The sequence below is a fragment of the Aquarana catesbeiana genome, linkage group LG12 (genome assembly GCF_042186555.1).
Source record: "Aquarana catesbeiana isolate 2022-GZ linkage group LG12, ASM4218655v1, whole genome shotgun sequence".
Classification (NCBI taxonomy): domain Eukaryota; kingdom Metazoa; phylum Chordata; class Amphibia; order Anura; family Ranidae; genus Aquarana; species Aquarana catesbeiana.
Genome location: NC_133335.1, coordinates 39,196,441 through 39,217,691, shown reverse-complemented (window position 1 = coordinate 39,217,691; position 21,251 = coordinate 39,196,441). Strand labels below are relative to the sequence as shown.

Here is a 21,251-nt window from a genome sequence, read left to right as displayed (position 1 = left end):
TTAAATCGCTTAACTGGACTTTATTTATATAAAAGAGAATGCAATGGTGAGATTTTCTTGCAGGAGGTCATATGTCAATTTCAGCTGGACTCCTACCTCCCCCTTCTCAGTTCTCTGCTTATTCTATGTATGTACAATCTATCACTTGGATTTCTAATGCCTGAATTGTGACAGAGGTAGAACTCACCAGTGGAATCTAAAAGAGAATAACCCAGCTAATCAATAGCCACACAAAACAAATATACATTCACTCTTTAAAAGGGTCCAGGAGCACTCCAAGCCAAATAAGGCTTCATTTGCACAAAATGTTTTCTACGCTGTAAATCCAAGCTGCAAAATTCTGATTCCTGCAGCTGAGATTGACAGCTGTGTGTAGATAGCTGCAGCCATCAAGTCTATACACTTGCCTGTACGAAATGTATGAATTGTACGAAATGCCCGTGCAAATAGAGCCTAACATGAGACTTCAGCAAAGCTACTGAGAATGTAGACTGAGGCTCACATTGTCTAATAAACCTGAACAAAAGAACAAGTTTCTGCTGATTAGAGAACTAGAAGATCAAACATATTGTTTTACATTTCAGCAACACCTTAAGAAAAAAAAAAAACATAAGAATAGCATTTAACATTTAGGAAGGGCTGTCGACATATGCTGGGCGGTCATTTCCACCATAGATGAGGGGGTGCAATATACATATGTCCAAAATTCAACAAATCTATTCCTGTAAGGCAGGGCAATGAAACCATAAACTTTATATATTTATAATTAAAGCAACTAGGGCAAAAGGAAGGTTTCACTGTTGGATGAAATATCATTGAGTGTTATGGCTACTATGTTGTCCATGACCCAGAGAATAGGGATGAGGTTTAGGGAAAAGCTTTGTTTTCTGTTCCAGGCCCCAAACTCCAAAAAGGGAAAAGGCCAATGATTGTTTCTGAGCTCCTTGCACTGTACTTGTCCAGCAAATATTGTGAGGTTTCCGCAGATTCAATTATAGGCCAATACACTTTACCAGAATGACCAGTATAATACAAGATGCCAATGACAATGTTCATTTTATTGCCCTGCCCTACAATTCCAATTGTGTTACAGTTTGGTGGGCCCTCTCGACAGAACACTCATTGTAAACAGCCAAGAGAAGCCGGTCTATAAAAATGGTAGACTCCCACCCCAACCAGGAATAAGCCCTTTCATGGTAAGCTAGCCTGTCCACTGAATGAGCAAGTTGGGATAGGTTGTTAAGGACCCTGGTGCCTGATGACCATCTAAGACAGCTTACCCCATTGATGGGTGTTCCAAGACCGCATTCAGTGAGGGCTATAGGATTATATGGGTGGTGTGCCACAGGTCTACCGACGTCTTTAGGATGGTGGTCTTAGGTAATCATCCCCCCCTTTCTCTGCTTACAGTAATTATAAAGCTTTATTGAACGAACCTCTCTTGGCCAGTTTGTAAAAATAGCTGCTGATTTATTTTTTCTACAACACTGACTAGACAGGTGCAGGTGACACCCATAAACAAGCAGGGTTGGGTGAACGGTGCTGAACCCTGATAACCAAATGAACGGATGTTCTGTGACAGTACAGTGCTAAGCAGGTTAACTATGTCTAGATACAAGACCGATTCCAGCATAGCGTGCCTTCTTCCAGAGGACCAAATAACACAAACAGTGAGATGAGGCTGTGGCCGGCACCAGAGGGAGTGTCCCTGTGTGGACTCCTAATATTTGTGATGGTAGGTTTCCTCATGCATCTCCATTAAGCGAGACCCCCTGGGGTCTGCACAGTGTAAACATGTATCGGGATTCCAATCCCTCCCTTTTCTCCTTAAAAGTCCCAGTCATCCACATCCAACTGCTCCATGTTAGATACCAGTCCCTCTAGTCCAGGAGGCTCTGAACTTCTAGCTCCCTCAAAGTTGGTGATGGGGGACACTGGACGGAGGAGCTCAGGGAGGGCTTCAGATGCTCTGCGCCTAATCTGCAAGTAAAAAATATTTGTTAAAATTAACACTTCTAAGTTTTTCTTTTTGTTTTAAAATTCAGCTAGAAATTTGTGCAGGTATTAGGTATATTTTTTAATTGATTGGAAGCTTACAAAACCATTCACTGCCTGCCCCTCTCTTTTATGCAGCCATAACACACTGTGTAAGTGTTTGCTGAAAACAAAGCCTCTTAATCAGGGGTCTCAAACTGGCGGCCTTGCAGCTGTTGCAAAACTACAAGTCCCATGAGGCATTGCAAGGCTGACAGTGACATGCATGACTGCCACAGACAGAGGCATGATGGGACTTGTAGTTTTGCAACAGCTGGAGGGCCGCCAGTTTGAGACCTCTGCTCTAAATACCCTTTTTCAGATATCTTCAGACCAGTCACGCGACTCTCGGCCTCTATTCCTCCAATCTACAGGCAACAGTGGGAGGGGCCAAGATCTCCCTCTGATTTCAGCCTAGGAAGTCACGTGACTGCCATGCTGTCAGCTCAGCCCCTCCCACTGTAGCCCTTAAATCAGAGGAGAGCGGCCAGAGGTCACGTGATCGGCCTAAAGATATCTGAAAAAGGGTATTTAGAAGCTTTGTTTTCAAACACTTACACAGTGTGTTATGACTTCATAAAAGAGAAGGGCTGGCAGTGATATATTTTAAGTTTACCTTACTACTAATAGCAACAGGAGGGTCACGGGAGACGAGACACACACACACACACACACACACACACACACACACACACACACGCTGACAGGCAGGGGGGCGGGGGAGCAGCAGATGCACATAAACTGACTGCGGTAATCAGGGATCAACAGCCATGATTATCGTGGTCAGCACACGGAGGGGGGGGGACGGACGACAGGAACTGGCAGGATCAGACAGGTGTTTTTTTTTTTTTTTTTTTTTTTTACAGCTTAGAGAGGGACAGATTAGACAGCACAAGCACTGTGCTGTTTAACCTGCTATAAGGAAACGGGATCTCTTTTTTGTTGTTTTTTTTTTTAGGGTAACAACCACTTACATTTTTTTTTTCTTCAATAACAACATGTATGTCATACTTGCCTCCTTTGTGCAATAGCTTCGCACAGAGCAGGCACAAAACTCTCTGGGGGTGAGCTGTCAGCGCTGTCCACTTCTCCTTTTCTCCATCTGCCTCCATAGTAAATAACTTGCTATGGGGACAGATGTGTGGTCTTAAAAAAAAAAAAAAAAAAACGCATAGCGTGGCTCATTCCCCCCTCCCCGTATCCTTCCTTTCTTCCACTGTGCCCAATCTGTCTGCTGATAGAACAGAGCCTTGGGGACACTCTGCACATGCTCCGTTTGGTGTGTATTGCTAGAGTTTTTTTTTTTTTTGGTTTGGAGGGTGCATGTGATCAGCACAGGGCCAATTAGCACTGTCCAGACAGAGGGAGAGGGGTTTTGCAGCCTCACAGGACAGTCAGAGGAGAATGAAAACTCCTACAAGCTTTAACCAGACACTGATAGGAGACTGCTCTAACTGCTGATGAGAAAAGGCATTTAGCAGATTATATTTACTAGAATCATTGCATTTTCATGATCTGTGTACTGTGGGAGACCAGATATAGTGAATGCAGGGTCCTGGATTTAGTAACCATTAACTGCATTATGAAATTACAATTATAACATCTAAACAGTTTTAAGGTATTTGTTTATATTTTATGCGGGCAGACAATTTACAATGTAGGGGCTGAAGAAGAAGCAAAGTTGCTTTGAAACACAGCTCCAGCATTTTCCTACTACATAAGGTGAATTCATACCCTGGACCCTGTGTTCCATCTATGGCTTTGGCTTTCCAGTGACAGCAGTTCCTTGCTTCCAGTCCACCTCCACTCCCTTGCCAAGGCAGCCTGGTTACGTGTCCGATTTCTGTCCCAGAGGCTACCTGACTGTAATGCTAAACTCTATTTTATCTTTCTGTGCGTTTTATCTTTCTGTGCTATTCAATAAAAATATGTAACTAAAACATAACCGTGTCCTTTTAAAGAGTTGGTTACATCATAGGAGAAGTGACCTAAAGGGTCATAAGCATAATTAGCAATTCCATGACTTCTCCTGATGATCCAAAAAACACACATGGGTGCTTTCTTTCCCAATATCTCCCCGTAAACAATTGTTGGAACCCTTGTATCTCTAGCTAGTGTTAGCAAACTTGAAGGCCCATTCACACCTACAGTATGCAAGCTGTGTATCACAATTCATACCATGTATAGGATGTTAAAAAAAATAAAAAGGAAGGGCGGGTGAGGTGTGTCATGTGCCTTTTAGTACATTAAGCTGTGTTGCCAGCTTATTCAAAATGAATAGGGGGTCTTATGCAGTAAAATGTAGGAGAGATTGTGGATTAACATGGGAGGGGTCAGAAGCAGCTGTAAAGTTATTTTCCTGCAAAGGTTGCAAAAGTGCTGCTCAGTTAGCTACAAATATGCCATTCAACCCATTACAGCAGCACTGTACTTGGAGCTTGGCTGGACATGGGCACACTTACCTGTTTGAAGAAGGAATGATTGAGCAGAGTGCCAGCATTTGGCCTGCAAAACACAAAAGTATGAATTAGAATGCAGATCGGGGTGGTAGGGGAAAATGCTAGCTCTTTTCAAGCTGCCCCATAGCTAAACTTTAGGCTTAAGGCAAGTCCGTGCTTTGCAACAGCTTTACTTTAATGCCAATCCTTGCTCAGCAGTTCCCCTTTCACTCTAGTTAGCCACTGGGAAGCATGTGACTCACTTTCCTTTCAATCATGTGACAGCACTGTTAACTGGTCCAGGAATGTCATTTGTGACAGCAGTGAGATGGTCCTCATCTTCATGTAATGTAGAGAGATTTGGATTTTCCACACAGCTTTTTTTTTTTAAAACTTACTCCCAGAGAATCAATGGAGCTGTGTGGCTGGAGGGGAGGGGAGAGTATGTGCTGTTGGGGAGTGCAACATTAAAGCAAAACTGTTGCACCCCTATTGGAAAAGCTGCTCATTATTAATACCCAGTGCTTAAAGCACTGAAAAATCACAAAGTTGTTCTCCTTTTCCCACTTTTCCTAACCTTAGACACCAATTATTTTGAGCAGTGTGAAGACTCACCGTAACTCGGGGTTCCTCTGAAGACACTGCTCCACCAAGTTGTGAAAGTGTGGGGAAAAGGTGCGGTTGTAGGGGTGCATGCTAGGTTCCCCGTTGGATGGGCGACAGGAGGTGCCTTCTCCAATGCCAGAGTCCGCTCCAGAGCGAGAGGTCTTCATGGTGAGTTCAGAGGCAGGAATGGTTGCGGTGTCCAGTAGACAGGGCACTGTGCCGTTCAGCTTCTCGAGGAGCATCTAGTGAGGAGAGAAGCCACCCCATTGGTTAAGAAGTATCTTACTGGCCCTCATTTATCTAAAGGTCCAGAGAAATGAAAATATGGGCTGTCTAAATTATTTCTCCATTAGATTAAAGAATAAGTTCCCCTTTTATAACATATTACACCCGTATTTAGGGTGTAACATGTTACTTTGGAGCAGACCCCCGACCCTCCCCTGTGAAAGTGGGCAGGGATCCTCTCTCTGCACCTGCTGTCACATTTTTAAAATAGTGTGGCTGTGCAGGGCTCTGCTGACACAGTCGCGTCATTCAAAGAGTTCGGTGAATGAATGAACTACAAGTCCCCCCTGCCACTGCGTCAGGTGGCTTGTAGTTCTCAATGAGATGCGAGGGTGCCGATGAGCAGTCTCATAGTTCATTGATTATTTCTGCTCTACAGCAACTGTCTGCCCACATGGAGGTACGAGCAGACAGCTGTACTGAATGTCTGCAGGAGCCTGGCATTGCACCTGTGATCCATTGATCGTGGGTGCAATGCACTGCAGGCTGCAGTTCTTAAAAAAAATAGGAACTCCTGTGGACCGAAGACCAGAGCATCTGCCAAATTTCCACGTTCATGCCCCAACACCTTCTTCTCTCTTAGCATGTAAGGATGTTTAGAAAAGGGATCTTCAGGACGTGCCCTCAAATGTACATAATATCAAGTCGTGTGTATATAGGCATTTTCTGAGTAAACAGCAGCATTATCGGCCATGAATAGATAGAGCCTCTGTAAAATGAATATGTAGGGAAGATTCTGTGCCTAATCTAAATGCACCATAAGCAGCTGCTGTTCCATGTTTTTTGGAGTCCGCAAAAGCAAAATGCTGTCAAAACAGATTCTTCTTTAGATGCTTTCAAAAACAAAGAAAATTCAGTCCTAGAAGTGGTACTATTGTCCTTACCTGTGTAGCTGGCATGTCTTTGAATGGCACGTGCCCATTAGCAAGCTCACAAGCTGTAATCCCCACACTGTAGATGTCAGATTTGGCATCATACCCCTCAAGGTTCTGTGGGAAAAAAAAAAAAAAAGATAGTGATCCTATCTGTCAAGAAGCACTTAACTACTAAAAAGGTACCATATAGAGTGTATGATAAAAAAAAAAAGATTGAGTCTCATTTAAAAAAAAAATACATTTAAGATACATTTAAGTGAACCTGTTTTGGTAATGCAGGGCAAAGTGACTGGTTTACTTCAAAGCAGCCCTCCCAGCAGTATACATTTACTTGCTCCCCCACTGCTCCATTCAGCTGCCAGCAGCAGAGAGTGCTAAACCTTTGGTGAGCTACAAGTCACTGGAATAATAGCTTCCACAAAACCGTAATTTCCGAGAACAGTCCCCCCCAGGGGTTCTGCAGTAGGTCTGCTCACGGGTAGCTCACCAGTACTGTAAGGTGGAGTGATATCTGCCCTACAACATGCTTAAAGCTTTCAGGCTGCAGAGGATCCAAAGCAAAGTAAGTAAACAGTAATGTGTTCATCTCAATGCTAAATGTGTGTTTCTAGCTTTTACTAGTAATCACTTTAGATAACAGGCCAGGCCACTCTGGGGCAAACTTTACAGACATAGAACTACTAATATATGCAGCCCTGAACACCAGTGCAAAGATACATTTTCTTTCCTAAACACAATGGAAAAGTTAGAAGGTTTGTATTGAACAGCCATGCAAAGTGAGTTTTGCAAAGATTACCAATTCAAAGTGTTTTTTTACGCACTGATCCAGTAATAGCAAGAAAGCAGGACAGGATGATGCCAGCTGTGGGACTTTTTTAGTCAGGCTGTGAGAGAGGTACATAAATGGCCTACATCTATAGTAAGGAAATTATTGAACTTCAGTCAAAGCTGCACAGTTTTTTTTTTTTTTTTTAAAGTGGAGTTCCACCCAAAAAAAAAAATTCATTAAATGTACATAAAAAAAAAAAACATTTGGAGAAAAATTTTTTTTTTTACTCAGCTCTAAATACCTGTGGCTAGGGGGTCCCTTGTAATCTGCCTCCTTCAGCGCCTGGGCTCTTGACGTCACTTCCCTCGGCGCAGGAAGGGAGATCTGCTCTCCCCCATCCCTCTAGGCAATCATCTGGGACACGTCACAGGTCCCAGATGACTGCGCGGCCAATCACGGCGCGCCTCACACATGCGCAGTTGGTGCCTAGCTGTGGCGCCCACAGTTACAATGCCGGCGCCGCAGAGAGGAGGGGGAAACGAGTGGGGCTTTGATCCCCCGCATCGCTGGACCCTGGGACAGGTAAGTGTCCGATTATTAAAAGTCAGCAGCTGCAGTATTTGTAGCTGCTGACTTTTAATTTTTTTTTTTTAACTATAGAAAACCCCTTACTTGTATGAGCAGTTGTTTTTGGTAAAAGCAAACTAACTCTTTAATGGCAGGATCATCATGTATTATGTTAATGAAGATTTATTTTCAAATTACATTAATATGCTAAAGCTTATATGGCATTTAGTGAGTGGGTTTACACATACTTTAAAAGCAGTGGTCTGCAAACTACAGCCCTTTGCCTGCCTTTATCCGGCCCTTGGGGATTCCTCCCACATATATAAAAATGCTATTCCTCCCACTGATCTAAATGTTGAAACATTATTTCTTTTACTCACAATAATGATGGGGCACTATTCCTCCCACTGACACCAACAACTGGGCTCTATTAAAGCGCATCCGGAAAGTATTCACAGCGCTTTACTTTTTCCACATTTTGTTATGTTACAGCTTTATTCCAAAATGGATAAAATTCATTATTTTTCTCAAAATTCCACAAACTATACCCCAAAATGACAACATGAAAGAATTTTGAAATTTTTTTGCAAATTTATTAAAAATCCCAAGTAAATAAGTATCACAGCCTTTGCCACGACACTCAAAATTGAGCTCCGGTGCATCCTGTTTCCACTGATCATCCTTGAGATGTTTCTGCAACTTGATTGGAGTCCACCTGTGGTAAATTCAGTTGATTGGACAGGATTTGGAAAGGCACACACCTGTCTATATAAGGTCCCACAGTTAACAGTACATGTCAGAGCACAAACCAAGCCATGAAGTCCAAGGAATTGTCTGTAGACCTCCAAAACAGGATTGTAATGAGGCACAGATCTAGGGAAGGTAGAGAAAAATGTCTGCAGCATTGAAGGTCTCAATGAGCACAGTGACCTCCATCATCTGCAAATGGAAGAAATTTGGAACCACCAGGACTCCTTCAGTGGGCCACCTGGCCAAACTGAGTGATCGGGGGAGAAGCACCAGGAACCTGGTGATCACTCTGACAGAGCTCCAGCATGTCTCTGTGGAGAGAGGAGAACCTTCCAGAAGAACAACCATCTCTGCAGCATTCCACCAATCAGGCCTGTATGGCAGAGTGGCCAGACGGAAGCCACTCCTCAGTAAAAGGCAGGACAACCTGCCTGGAGTTTGCCAAAAAGTCACCAGAAGGGCCCTCAGACCATGAGAAACAAAATTCTCTGGTCTGATGAAACAAAGATTGAACTCTGTGGCCTGAATGGCAAGCGTCAGGTCTTTAGGAAACCAGGCACCGCTCATCACCTGGCCAAAACCATCCCTACAGTGAATCATGATGGTGGCAGCATCATGTTGTGGGGATGTTTTTCAGTGGCAGGAACTGGGAGACTAGTCAGGAACGAGGAAAAGATGAATGCATCAATGTGCAGAGACATCCTTGATGAAAACCTGCTCCAGAGCGCTCTGGACCTCAGACTGGGGTGAAGGTTCATCTTTCAACAGGACTACAACCCCAAACACACAGCCAAAATAACAAAGGAGTGGCTATGGGACAACTCTGTGAATGTCCTTGAGTGCCCCAGCCAGAGGTCAGACTTGAACATTTCTGGAGAGATCTGAAAATGGCTGTGCACCGACACCCCCCATCCAACCTGATGGAGCTTGAGAGGTCCTGCAAAGAAGAATGGGAGAAACTGCCCAAAAATAGGTGTGCCAAGCTTGTAGCATCATACTGAGAAAGACTTGAGGCTGTAATTGGTGCCAAAGGTGCTTCAACAAAGTATTGAGCAAAGGCTGTGAATACTTATGTACATGGGATTTTTTTAATTTTAATAAATTTGCAAAGATTTCAAACAAACTTCTTTCACAATGGCATTATTGGGTATTGTTTGTAGAATTTTGAGGAAAAAAATGAATCCATTTTGGAATAAGGCTGTAACATAACAAAATGTGGAAAACACCGACGATGGGGCTCTATTCCTCCCACTGACACCAATAATAAGACATTGTTCCTTACACTGACACCAATGATAGGGCATGATTTCTATCACCAATACTCACTATGGGGCACATTTTCTCCTCCTACTGACCACAGGTGCCATGTAATTTATTTATACTCCCACTGACCACAGTCCAGCCCCCCTAAAGTCTGAAAAACCGTAAACTGGCCCTTTGTTTATAAAAGTCATGAAAAGGCAGTGGCATTAAAGTGTATTTTACACAGCATTAAATGTACATTCTAAATTCTAAAAAGTCTTGTACACTCCTCTCACCTGCTGTAAGAGCTCTGGGCTCAGCCAGGGAAGAACCCGGGAGCTGTGCTTGGGGAAGTCATGGACCACTTTCACTCGCTGTCCGTGGTTTATCATGCTAAGAATACTGCGCAGGCCAGAGAGGTACACTTTCCCGTCCACTGAGATGAGGATGTGACTGGCCTTCACACTCCTGCAGAGAGATGATCATTCACTGGCCAGAACTTAGGAGAAGATACTAATTGGGTTACACTTAATTCTGAAGAACTGACTTTTGGGAAGATAATTATATTGGGACACCCTTCTCAATCAAAAGGCTGTTTATAAAGAAAATTACATTAGAAATTACACCAGCAAACAGTACAGAATTCTACGTGGGATTCCCGTCACAATAAGTGCTGCTCCTCTGTTGAGCTGGGGACATTAAGGCTGGGTTCACACATGTGCGGTGCGAATTCCAGATCCGTTTTCTCTGCGGAGAGAAAAAACAGCTGTTCAGCGGTCCCTCTCCGTAGCTGCGGATCAATGAGCAGGGAGAGGGGGGAGGTGTAGTGAGGAGAATTTGTGTTCAGAACGAAATGCATCTGTGAATCAGATGCGTTCCCATAGAAGATAATGTGCTTGTAATTCGCACCACAATGCCCAGAAAATGCACATGTTTTTTGAGCAGTGCGAATGCAACACACATATGTGAACCAGATGCATTCAAATGAATGTATTTTAAAATGTCCTGCAAATTGGATGCGGTGTAAGCCGCATCTAATTCGCATAGGTGTGAACGGGGCATCAAAGATGGAGCAAGGAATAGATGCGGTGGGAATAAGCAACCTTTCAAGACAGAAACATGACAGCAGCCTCTGAAGGTGCAAGCCTATATTTATCCATATAAAGACTGCATATATTCTTTCTATTCTCTATGAAAGAAATCAGTCTATTGTAAACAGTCTTATCAATGTATGTAAAACTTTTCCCATTTTGGGCATTAGAGGTGTGCTTTAAAGCAGGGAGGATAAGAAGCACATGTTTATCTTCTATTAACTCCCCCAAAGCCCTAGTCTCCTGCTGGAGCGCACCCCCCCACCCAAACCAACACTGGTTTGGGGTGTACACACAGCCAAGGCCTCCCCCCTCCCAATGGTTGTCCTCCAGCCTTTACAAGCCAATTCATGGTCTGTAATAATACTGGAAGTTTAACTACTTCTGCCCACGCTGTAGCTTAAGGTGTAAGTTCACCTTTACAGAAAATCTGTAAGGTGAACTTACACTGGACCCCCTTCCCATCGCACCTGGTCCCACTAACCTGGAGTCCGGCAATCACCCGTTCTGACAGATTGTATAGCCGCTTTACCAGTCCGCGGATTTGAAATCCTCGCAGCTTTCTCTGCTCTTCGCCTGTGGTGACAGGGCGGTCTATGCGGGTTCTGACTGGTTGGCACCGACCAGTTGGAATGCTCCTAAACATACCTCCTGATGAGGTACGTTTAGGAGATTAAGCCGAGGGGATTTCTAAGCCCCGGACTGGTGAGTCGGCTATACGAGGTCTCCTAGTGGGTGATCGTCGGGCTCCAGATCAGCGGGACCGGGGGGGGGGGATGAGGAGGTGGTTCAGTAAGTTCACCTTACAGATTTTTCTGTAAAAGGTGAACTTACCCTTTAAAAGAAAAATATAATCAGGCGGCCATTTACTTTGCTACCCCATGACCTCGATTTTCCCTTTTAATAATAAAGTTGCCAACCCCTGCCCTGTGTTACCTGTGAACATAGCCCATGTGATGGATGTAATCCAAGGCTTTCAACACTCCGAGCAGGATGTAAGCGATTGCCAGCTCACTCATTCCATCTGTGAAGTGTGTGCAGATCAAGTCTTTGGCTGACCCTGTCAGGAGAGACATGGTGAGTGTTAGGAGGATATTTACTAAAACTGGTGCACACAGAATTTGGTGTGGTTGTGCAAAGTAACCTAGTAACCAATCAGCTTACAGGTTTTATTGTCTAAGTTTAAAGTAAACAAGCTGAAGTTAGAAGCTGATTGGTTGCTATGCACAGTTGCACCCGTTTTAGTAAACGTTCCCCCTTACTGTCAGGAGAGAGAACAAGCAACTATAGTCTATCAAACTTGCTGCACTTTGTAAGCCATTCGAAAAAATGGAGACATGGTCCCGTCCCCCAATTAAATCTACGCTGGGATCAACGGTCATATTTTATAGGTCACTTAACAACGGAACTAGGTGAAAGTATCTAAAGGTGAAACTTTATTAGTTTTGGATAGATCAGCGAATGGTTAGAACCTCTGTCCATTTGTTATTTTTTTCAAATGTCTGTGTCCAGTTAGGGAAATTTTCTTTCCTGTACCAGAGAGACACAAATGGAAATTAGAGAAAACTTCTTGAACATGAAGGAAAATTCCCTCAAACAATTCTCAGTAACTACCCATCAACAGTGCTCTAAATGTCACCTTATCAAAATTACATTTCTGTTGTTTCCAGTATCTACTTACCATAAGCCATAAAAGGGGTGACCACCCAAAGCTCATTGTTGGCTATGAATGTGGCTCTGTAAGGGAGGATGTTGGGATGGTTGAACAGCTTTGACACATGAAGTTCCGTCTGCAGACAAAAAGACATGATCAGACACCTAAAAATCCTGGTAACCATGCAACATCGTCTACCAACTCACTACTGTCAAAGCTCACTTGAGTGCAAATGGGAAATGCAAAACTACAATTTTTCAGGACATGGGTTTGTATTAAAGCAAATTGCTGGTGACATAATACTTCAAAAACTGCCACTTATGCTGCAGAGGGTGTTCTTGAATAGCTAGCTGGATGCTCTGCAGAGTGCCCAAGAGCCACTCTGAGGATTTTTTAATTGGCAACCAGGTCTTTGGCCGCCAGCTCTACCCATTCCCTTGCACACCTTAGTACTGGTTCCTTGTGGCAATGAGCAGCCTTGATAAATGCTTGGTAATTGTGGAACGCAGGAGGCAGAATAGGTGAGCAAAGCAATATGAACTGGTTTGCATATTAGAGCATCCAAGTTCTGTGCCTCCTTGGTGGTCTACAGATGAAACGCCCAGGCCTACAGGCACTTAAGGGTACCTGCTCTACAGCATAAGAAGCGGTTTCAGAAGTATAATGTTGTCACGTTAAACTTTAAAGGGAAACAACAATTTCATAATGGAAGTACTTTTGGCGCTTCTGACAGATTCAGCAGACAAAGTCAGCATCTCCTGACCAATATGGAAAACTAAACCAACCTGTACTCCAGGCTACCTCGTGTCACAAAGCCAAATGCTAGATTACATCATCTGCGCTGAACAGGATTAGTGGGCCGATGTTCCAACACAACCAATGATCTGGCCTTTGGTTAATGTGACCAGCATCAGAGGGTGCTTGGAGCACAAAAATGGGCAAAAAAGGAAAAGTATTCCATTAATGCATGTTGGGGATAAGGGTGGTTAGAATAGAGTATGTGTTGTCCCTGAATAGGGGGTCTCTTTTAAAGTGCAAGTTCAAAAGCCTAGCACCACATTTGGCTTATGTCTGCACTCCGGTTGTCCAGCAACCAGCACTGGGAACTGCTGGCCATTTACCAGTGACACCCTGCCACTCATGCCATCTACATACTGTGACTGCAAAGCCTAAACTACTTTTAAAAATACAGATAGCACAAGAGGGATTAGGGAATATTGATAGTTCGCATATCATGGTCTTTTATAAGGTACGTTTTTATATTGAAAGTGCATTCATCAGGGGGTATGCAGCAAACATCTGTGGGTGTAAAGTAGTAAATAATAAAGCTACATAATATGAATAAATGACACAAAAATGGAGGAAAAATTACCTGCAGGAAGGCCACCATATCATTGGTACAAAACTCCAAGTTAATTCTTCTGATACAAACATACTCTCCCGACGGTTTGTACCGTGCCAAGTTTACCGTCATGAGGTCTTCAAATCCTCTCCCTGAGGAAGAAGAGAAAGCATCAGCAGACCATCAGATTCTAAATGGTACAAAATCACTTTGTAAACTAGGCCTGGACAAATCCCAGAAGATTTAGACAGGTCACTCTAAATTTCTTCTCCCTTGTATTTTTATCAATGAACACAGGGCATCCTGATTGACCGAGGTGAAGATTGTGACATCATCTGCCCATTTCTCCGCCTCTGCAAATCAGAGGCAGTCTTGTATATACCGATAAAAACACAAGGCTTCTCCTGAATGGCACTAGAAGCACTAAGCCCGACTCTCTGACAGCAGATGGGAAGTTGCCTGTACTGCTGTTTAAAACACAGCGGCAGTTACTGTAAGAAGCTAATGCTACTTACAGTCCATCTCAGCAAACCCAGCGGCCACATCATTCTATAATGGAAATACAGTAAAACCTTGGTTTGAGAGCATTTTGCAAGACAAGCTAATTTTTTTTAATACATTTTGACTTGATATACAAGCAGCGTCATATCACAACTGAGTATAAAAGAGAAGAGAGGCGCCTCTAAGGTACAACATCATTTAGCAACTCATATGGTTGATGATTAAAATAGGCACATCTAAGTATGCAGGCATCCGGGGTAAAGCTGTCCACATAGACCATCCTCCTCACCATCAACGTCGTCCCTTCCACTCTGCGCTCCACGAGCGGTTCAATCGCTCTAGGAGGGTAGTCTTCCCGGTCACGATTGCAGACTGACAGCGGTGAGAGCCAGCGGTGCGGAGGACAGTCTATGTGGACAGCTTTACCCCGGATGCCTGCATACTTAGATGTGCCTCTTTTAATCTTCAACCATGTGAGTAGCTAAATGTTGTACCTCCATTAAATGTAACCATATAACTACACTTAGAGGCTCCTCTCTTCTCTTTTATACTCTGTAGCTCCTGCTGGATTTTGCTTCTAACCCCCTGGTGGAGGCTTCCATCTGTGGATGGACATTTTATGGTTACACAACCTATCACATATTTATGAATAAATGGTTGTGGAACGAATCATTTGAGTTTCCATTATTTTTTATGGGGAAATTCACTTTGTAATGCAAGTGCTTTGGATTACAAGCATGTTTCTGAAACGAATTATGCTCGCAATCCAAGGTTTTACTGTAGTTTGTTTGGGCCAGCTTGGCCAAAATTGACTTTTTAAAGTTACATTAAACAGCGAGTTAAATTTTTTTAAGATGGTGACATTAATAACAGAGGCTCTCTGAATTTACTTCTAAATGATCAGCAATCCAGATATCTAGCTTTGGGCTTCCCTTCAGTTTTTAGATTGGGGAATTTAAAAACCTGAGACCACCCAGCCTTGTTCCCAGGCTCGGGAACAAGGAGTTCAGAGATATTTGCAGAGCAGGACTATCTGGTGCACAAAATCTGATTGGAAACGATCATTAGAGGAGTAGGCAAGTTGTACCCACATCGAGATAAAATGCTTGGCTACTATGTACCTGTCCCAGGCTGGTGATACATAGCAATTAAGACCAAACTGCTGCCCAACTAGCACAGAAAATATCAGCTGTTTACCTATGATAGTGAGAAGTTCGTAACAACTATTATCCGGAGCGTATACACCCATGGTGTCCGGACTGCGACAAGACGCTATGGACTCCGCGCTGGCAGCTTCATCGGGCTGAAGGAGAACGCAGGACAGAAAACCAAGGTAGACAAAGACAAGAAGAAACAAAGTCACTCTGTCAAATTACAATATCTCACTGATGAAAAAGCTGTCAATTTATAAAAACAAGTGCATAGTGACAGCACAGAAAAGCCACAATTTAAACAGTAACATTCCTGCTAAAATGTTTTTTCCTGGTTAAAGGACCTCCTCTATCGGTTGGAGGCATTTAACAGTGACACTGGTCATGTGCTGAAGACAAATAAGGTCTCATACACACTGGGCATTTTGCTAACTCTCATAGACAACTTGCCTCTTTAGAAAAAACGCTTGTAAACACATGTAACGTGCATGAAGCACTTGGGTGTTACAGTAATTAATTTCAATGGCCAGAATAATAAATTTATCCTGTCCATTGAATGAATTAACATGCCTAGCGTTAATACATTTTTAGAAGCGTTTACCAATGTCAAATGTTTTTTTTATGGCAAAATGCTGCTGCTCCTGGACGCACTGGCAGTGGGGTTTTTTCTGCCTCTAAACGCCTATGTTTGTATGAACACAGACTAACATGAAGGGGCATTTAGAGGCAAAAAAAAACAAAAAAAAAAACGCCAGAGGCCCCTAACAGCCACATTAAAAACGTCCAGCGTGCATGAGGCCTAAAGCAGATCTGCTACTTGCACTGGATAGGGAGGCACACTGCACTTGCCTTGATAAATTCTCCTATTGACTTTTCATTAGTGTGAAGATCACGATACAAAAACAATGATGGTAGACATCACAATGTAGAAGTCCCCAAAAAATATGTGATGCAATGAGAGTTATTACAACATGTAACATTACGTGTTATACTGGAGTGATGTAGATGACAATTAGATTTTTTTTTAATGGTCAGAATTAACAGCTACAAACCAAAGTAGATCCTACAAGTCTACACAGATTTCTCCTCTGAAGGTTTACACATACATATATATACTATATATATACTATATATATATATATATATATATATATATATATATATATATATATATATATATATATATATATATATATACATACACACACACACACACACACTATATTATATTCTACATATATTTATGATTTTATTTGTAAAAAGTTTACCATTTTTGTAAAGACATTCTTGTGATTTACAATTCTTTCCACGTAAAGCCTGGTTCAGCGAAGCAGCTTCCTGTGTCACCTCTTGTCCCCCAGTCTCCTCACTGTGCAATCCAGCAGTATTAAAGTGATTGTAAAGTCTTGTTTTTTTTTTAATGAAAATAACAAACATGTTATACTTACCTGCTCTGTTGCAGTGGATTTGCACAGAGCAACCTGAATCCTTCTCTTCACGGGTCCCTCTTCTGCTCTCCTGGCCCCTCCCTCTGGTCGAGTACCCCCACAGCAAGCAGCTTGCTATGGGGGCACCTGAACTGAGTCACAGCTCCCTGTGTCCGTTCAGACACATGGCCCAGCCCCGCCTCCTCTCTCTCCTGATTGGCCGACTGTCTTTGATTGACAGCAGTGGGAGCCAATGGCGCCACTGCCGTATCTTAGCCAATCAGGAGGGAGAGTCTCAGACGGCCGAGACAATCGTGGACATCGCTGGACAGAGATGGGGCTCAGGTGAGTATTAGCGGGGCTGCTGCACACAGAAGGCTTTTTATCTTAATGCATAGAATGCATTAAGATAAAAAACCTTCTGACTTTACAACTCCTTTAATCCTCTTCTTTTAGTAAAAATCTTAATCCGTCCTGCCCTCCCAACCCCCATTATCTTCTGGTGTGGTGGGGATTAATACAACCAAAAGAGCCATACACACGGGCTGAATATCGGGCGCATCAGCTGGTTCAATACAGCAGCCAGTCCAACAGGATCTGGACCCAGCTTTTTTCTAAGGGACATGATTTAAAAAGGTCTGCCGATCGGCAGCCAATGGCTCAGAACACAAATGCTCAGCGAGGAAGATAGTTGTACTAACATTGAATTGTTAGTACAGCGGCTCCTCCCAATCACTTTAGTTTTATTTCGTTCAGCCCGCTGGGTTAAAAGGAAAAAAAGAAATGAATAGTGTGTACTAGGCTTTGGAAGCAGTCACAGGCTCTCATCCAGAGAGCGTGAATGTGCATGCCCTTTCCAACCAGCTGCTCCATTCATAGAAGCATTACTATAGCTTCTATGAATGAAGCAGAATCTATGAATGTAAGGGAAAAGCTATCAATTATCCACCTGTCCTCCATTCATAGATCCTGTTCCATTCACAGAAGCTGCAGTATGGTGTGACAGACCTAGCCGGGACAGAGGCTTTTTGAGGGGACTGAATGCCAGCCTCTTGCCGACCGATTATGGGCCCTGGCATTTGGGGGAACGGTGCTCTTTGTGGGCTGTATGCCTGGGGACCCTTGAGGTGGTGTTACTTTAGATTCAGGTCCATGTCTCCCAAGACACACAGACTCTGGGGACCTGGGATATGCCATTGTGAAGGGAGTCACTAATAGGGGGAAAAGGGTGAATGAGAACCCCACTATTATCTGTGCTAGTCAGATACAATGCTGTATATATGTATATATAATGTGCGCTGTCTCATTGTGTTGTGTACTGTGCTAGTTTGGGTTGTGGCTGTATTTCAATGTTCTATTGTGTCTATCTGCCTTGGCTTATGGGATGTTTATCTCTATGGAGAGAGGGGGGATTCCTCCAGCAGCCCCCCTGCTAAGACTGTTTACTGATGAGAAGTTAAACACACCTGACCTGTGTGTCCGTTGTCATTGGACAGTTTAACCCGCCCTGTTTTCCAAGGGTGGGGGGGGAAGTGTTTTGAAGTGGGATCTGTATAACATGTGTTTGAATAAAGATTTTATTCCTGCCTGAACCTCAAGACAGAGCCTCGTCTCATATTTGGGGGAGAATTATTTGTATGGGTTCCTTCTTCAGCTGATTGAAGTGCTAGGTAACTGCCTTTGTGTTTGGGTATGGAATGTCCTAAACAACTTTAACCCCTTTCATACTCGGGGTGTCGTTACATATGGCTTCTATGAATGGAGCAGCTGGGCAGAAAGGGCGGGCACAGTCAGGCTCTCTTGATGAGGGCCTGTGAAGGCCTCTTAGTTGTATTAACCCTTGTGGCCTTAGAAAATTATGGCAGTAGAAGTGGGGGGCAGGACGGTGAAAGATTTCCACTAACAGACGAGGAATCAGCACAAGGGACACATCCTAATCACTGTAAATTATGTCCATTGACTGCACTTCGGCTTTAAAGTGTATCTATACCAAAAACTTTTTTTCCCCCAGTTTTGGATAGTATACTACTGCTACCCAGGGGCTCCGTTGGAGAGATCTCCCCTCACTTTCTGCACTGGGGACAACCTTTTACCAAACGGGAATTTAAAGAAAAACTGCAAAAAGGGAGTGTATAACAACAAATATTTAACAGGGGGTTTTAGCCTTCCCCCTAAAAAAATAGAAAGAATTGAATTCTGTCTTTATTGGTGTTAAGAGAGATTACCCCTCATTTCCTGTTCTGGGGACAAACATTTTACTAGACAGGACATGAAGGAACCCTTCTGACTGCAGTAAAACCAGTCAGGAGCTCTAACCCTTCCTCATTCTATCCAAAACAAAGGGTATAAATCAGGGGTCTCAAACTGGCGGCCCTCCTGTGGTAGCGAAACTACAAGTCCCATCATGCCTCTGCCTGTGGGTGTCATGCTTATAATTGTCAGCCGTGCAATGCCTCATGGGACTTGTAATTTCTCAATGGTTGGAGGGCCGTAAGTTTGAGAAACCTGGTATAGATGCACTTAATTCCTAAGTAGAAGAGGAATGAATGGCCGAAATGAAAAAGTCCTTTGACAAGTAACCACATTTATTGGTTAAACTTGATGGACAGGTATCTTTCTTATGTAACCATGTAAGGGAATACCACAAACATATTTACCCTACTTTAATTCTGCATTTAGATGCCCGAATGGAGTTCTACTTTACTTTTTCCTGGATCCTTAGTACTTATTTTACTAACTTACGTGAGGCTGAAACATTTCATCATTGGTTTACAAAGAACACTGGACCAGCCACATCAGTGCTTCCCCCAAAAAGGAGCCTAACATTGTATGTCTCACCCACAGATAATACACAACACAAATCTGGGTGGAAAAACGTGCACAAGCATGGAGAGAACAAACTCCACGTAGGGAGTGACCACCAGCCCACCATGTTGGAGGAAAAGCAACATGCATCATTAACACATTTTCTGACATGAAGACTTTGCTACTTAATTTCCTGGTGACTTTTGAAATCACTCGACAATGTGAATTACACTGATGCCTGTGATGTAAAAGTGGTCACACAAGGGCAGATGTGTCTCCAAGGAAACAGATATTAGAAGATCTGCTTACTGTTCCAGAGTACCATTGCTACCTTCCCTCTCAGAATTTATTTAACTGAAAATCTGGCACCCCCTATGCCATTGACATGAAACAACAGCAGCTTGCCACATTAGTAAACCAGTGTGTGGGATAACCAACTCCTTCAAAAGCCCTCGTTGTTAGGCTCCATACACACTGGGTTTAAAAAAATGTCAGTTCCCTTGTCAGAAGAAAAACGCTCATATAGCATGCCTTCCTCTTCCTGCCTCTAAAAATTGAGCTCAAAATATGCCTCTAATCATCCTGTGTATGGACACATAGGATAACATTGAGCTGCTTCTACAGGCAAAACTCCTGTAGAAGCAGCGATTTTAAAGCCAGTGTGCATGGAGTCTAACTCTGCTGTTAACATTCATCAAAGTTTTATATACCATTCCTACGGGCCCTTCCAGATTGATTGAAGGGGTGCTTCAAAGTTGAGCAAATACCCCCTTTAGAAGCACATAGCATAGAATGCATAGAGTGCTGCTCGTAGAGGCCCGCCTCTCCGCATAGAGTGCTGCTCGTAGAGACCCACCTCTGCAGAGAGTGATGCTCATAGAGGTCCACCTCCCTGCATACAATGCATCTTGTGGATGTACATCTCTCTGCATAGATACTCATGGACAGAAATGAGAATCCCCATTCTGCAGAATCACATGGCATGTATATGGTGTTCAGAGAAGTCACAAGCAGCCAAGTGATTTTACACAGCAAGGCGATGTCACAAACCTGCTATTCGTGTGTCAACCATTGGACACTGTACTTCTGTACTCGGCAGCATGTTGCTCATACAGTCTTCAAACTGCATCTCCCTGCAGCTTGTGCTCTTCTTCTGGTAATCCACAGCTGTGTCTGACTTCTGGAGGGTTTTTTAAAGCTGCTTCTGCATCGGCCAGGTGCTTCATCATTTTTCTTATTATTCTACCCTTTATACTACAAGCACATCACCCTGCAAAGTAAGTCACTTAAAACACAACAGAGTTCATAGGCCTAGATGCCACCAGTCAGCACCCACCTCTATCATGTGCTGGCTCCATGCAACAAGTAAAATCTGAGAGCTACAACAAGGACATACAAGGCAGCCATTGCTGATTGTTTTTTGGGAAAATGTGAGTATACTGTCTAGCATGCTGACCCAATGTCATCAGTACTTTAAAGTGAGAGACATGGGATAAGTATAAAGAGCAGGGAAATCAGAAGTCTTTACCAGCATACTTGTTCTGGGTCAGTCATTTAAAGTACTGAAGACAGAGGTCAGACAAGTAGCATTTTCAGATGGAGAAATCAGCAACTTTTCTTTTATGACAGGTTTCCTCTGGGATCAGGCCATTACAATCTTTGCTGATAGTAATTATTGGATTCTTGGGGCATATACACCTTGGAGTGCAAAAGG

At 43.3% G+C, this 21,251-nt stretch overlaps 1 protein-coding gene across 2 annotated transcripts in view; it reads right to left on the bottom strand.

The window, feature by feature from the left end:
- Positions 1–21,251, bottom strand: part of STRADA (STE20 related adaptor alpha) — a 32,148-nt gene continuing 10,897 nt past the window's right edge. For both annotated transcript variants that reach the window (XM_073607606.1, XM_073607607.1), the window contains 9 exons: positions 15,352–15,457; positions 13,684–13,805; positions 12,339–12,447; positions 11,594–11,717; positions 9,863–10,034; positions 6,248–6,352; positions 5,088–5,320; positions 4,497–4,539; positions 1–1,980 (listed from right to left, as the gene is read on the bottom strand). In XM_073607606.1, coding sequence (XP_073463707.1) covers positions 1,828–1,980; positions 4,497–4,539; positions 5,088–5,320; positions 6,248–6,352; positions 9,863–10,034; positions 11,594–11,717; positions 12,339–12,447; positions 13,684–13,805; positions 15,352–15,457 — 1,167 coding nt within the window. In that variant the 3' untranslated portion in view covers positions 1–1,827. The remainder of the gene's footprint in view (positions 1,981–4,496; positions 4,540–5,087; positions 5,321–6,247; positions 6,353–9,862; positions 10,035–11,593; positions 11,718–12,338; positions 12,448–13,683; positions 13,806–15,351; positions 15,458–21,251) is intronic.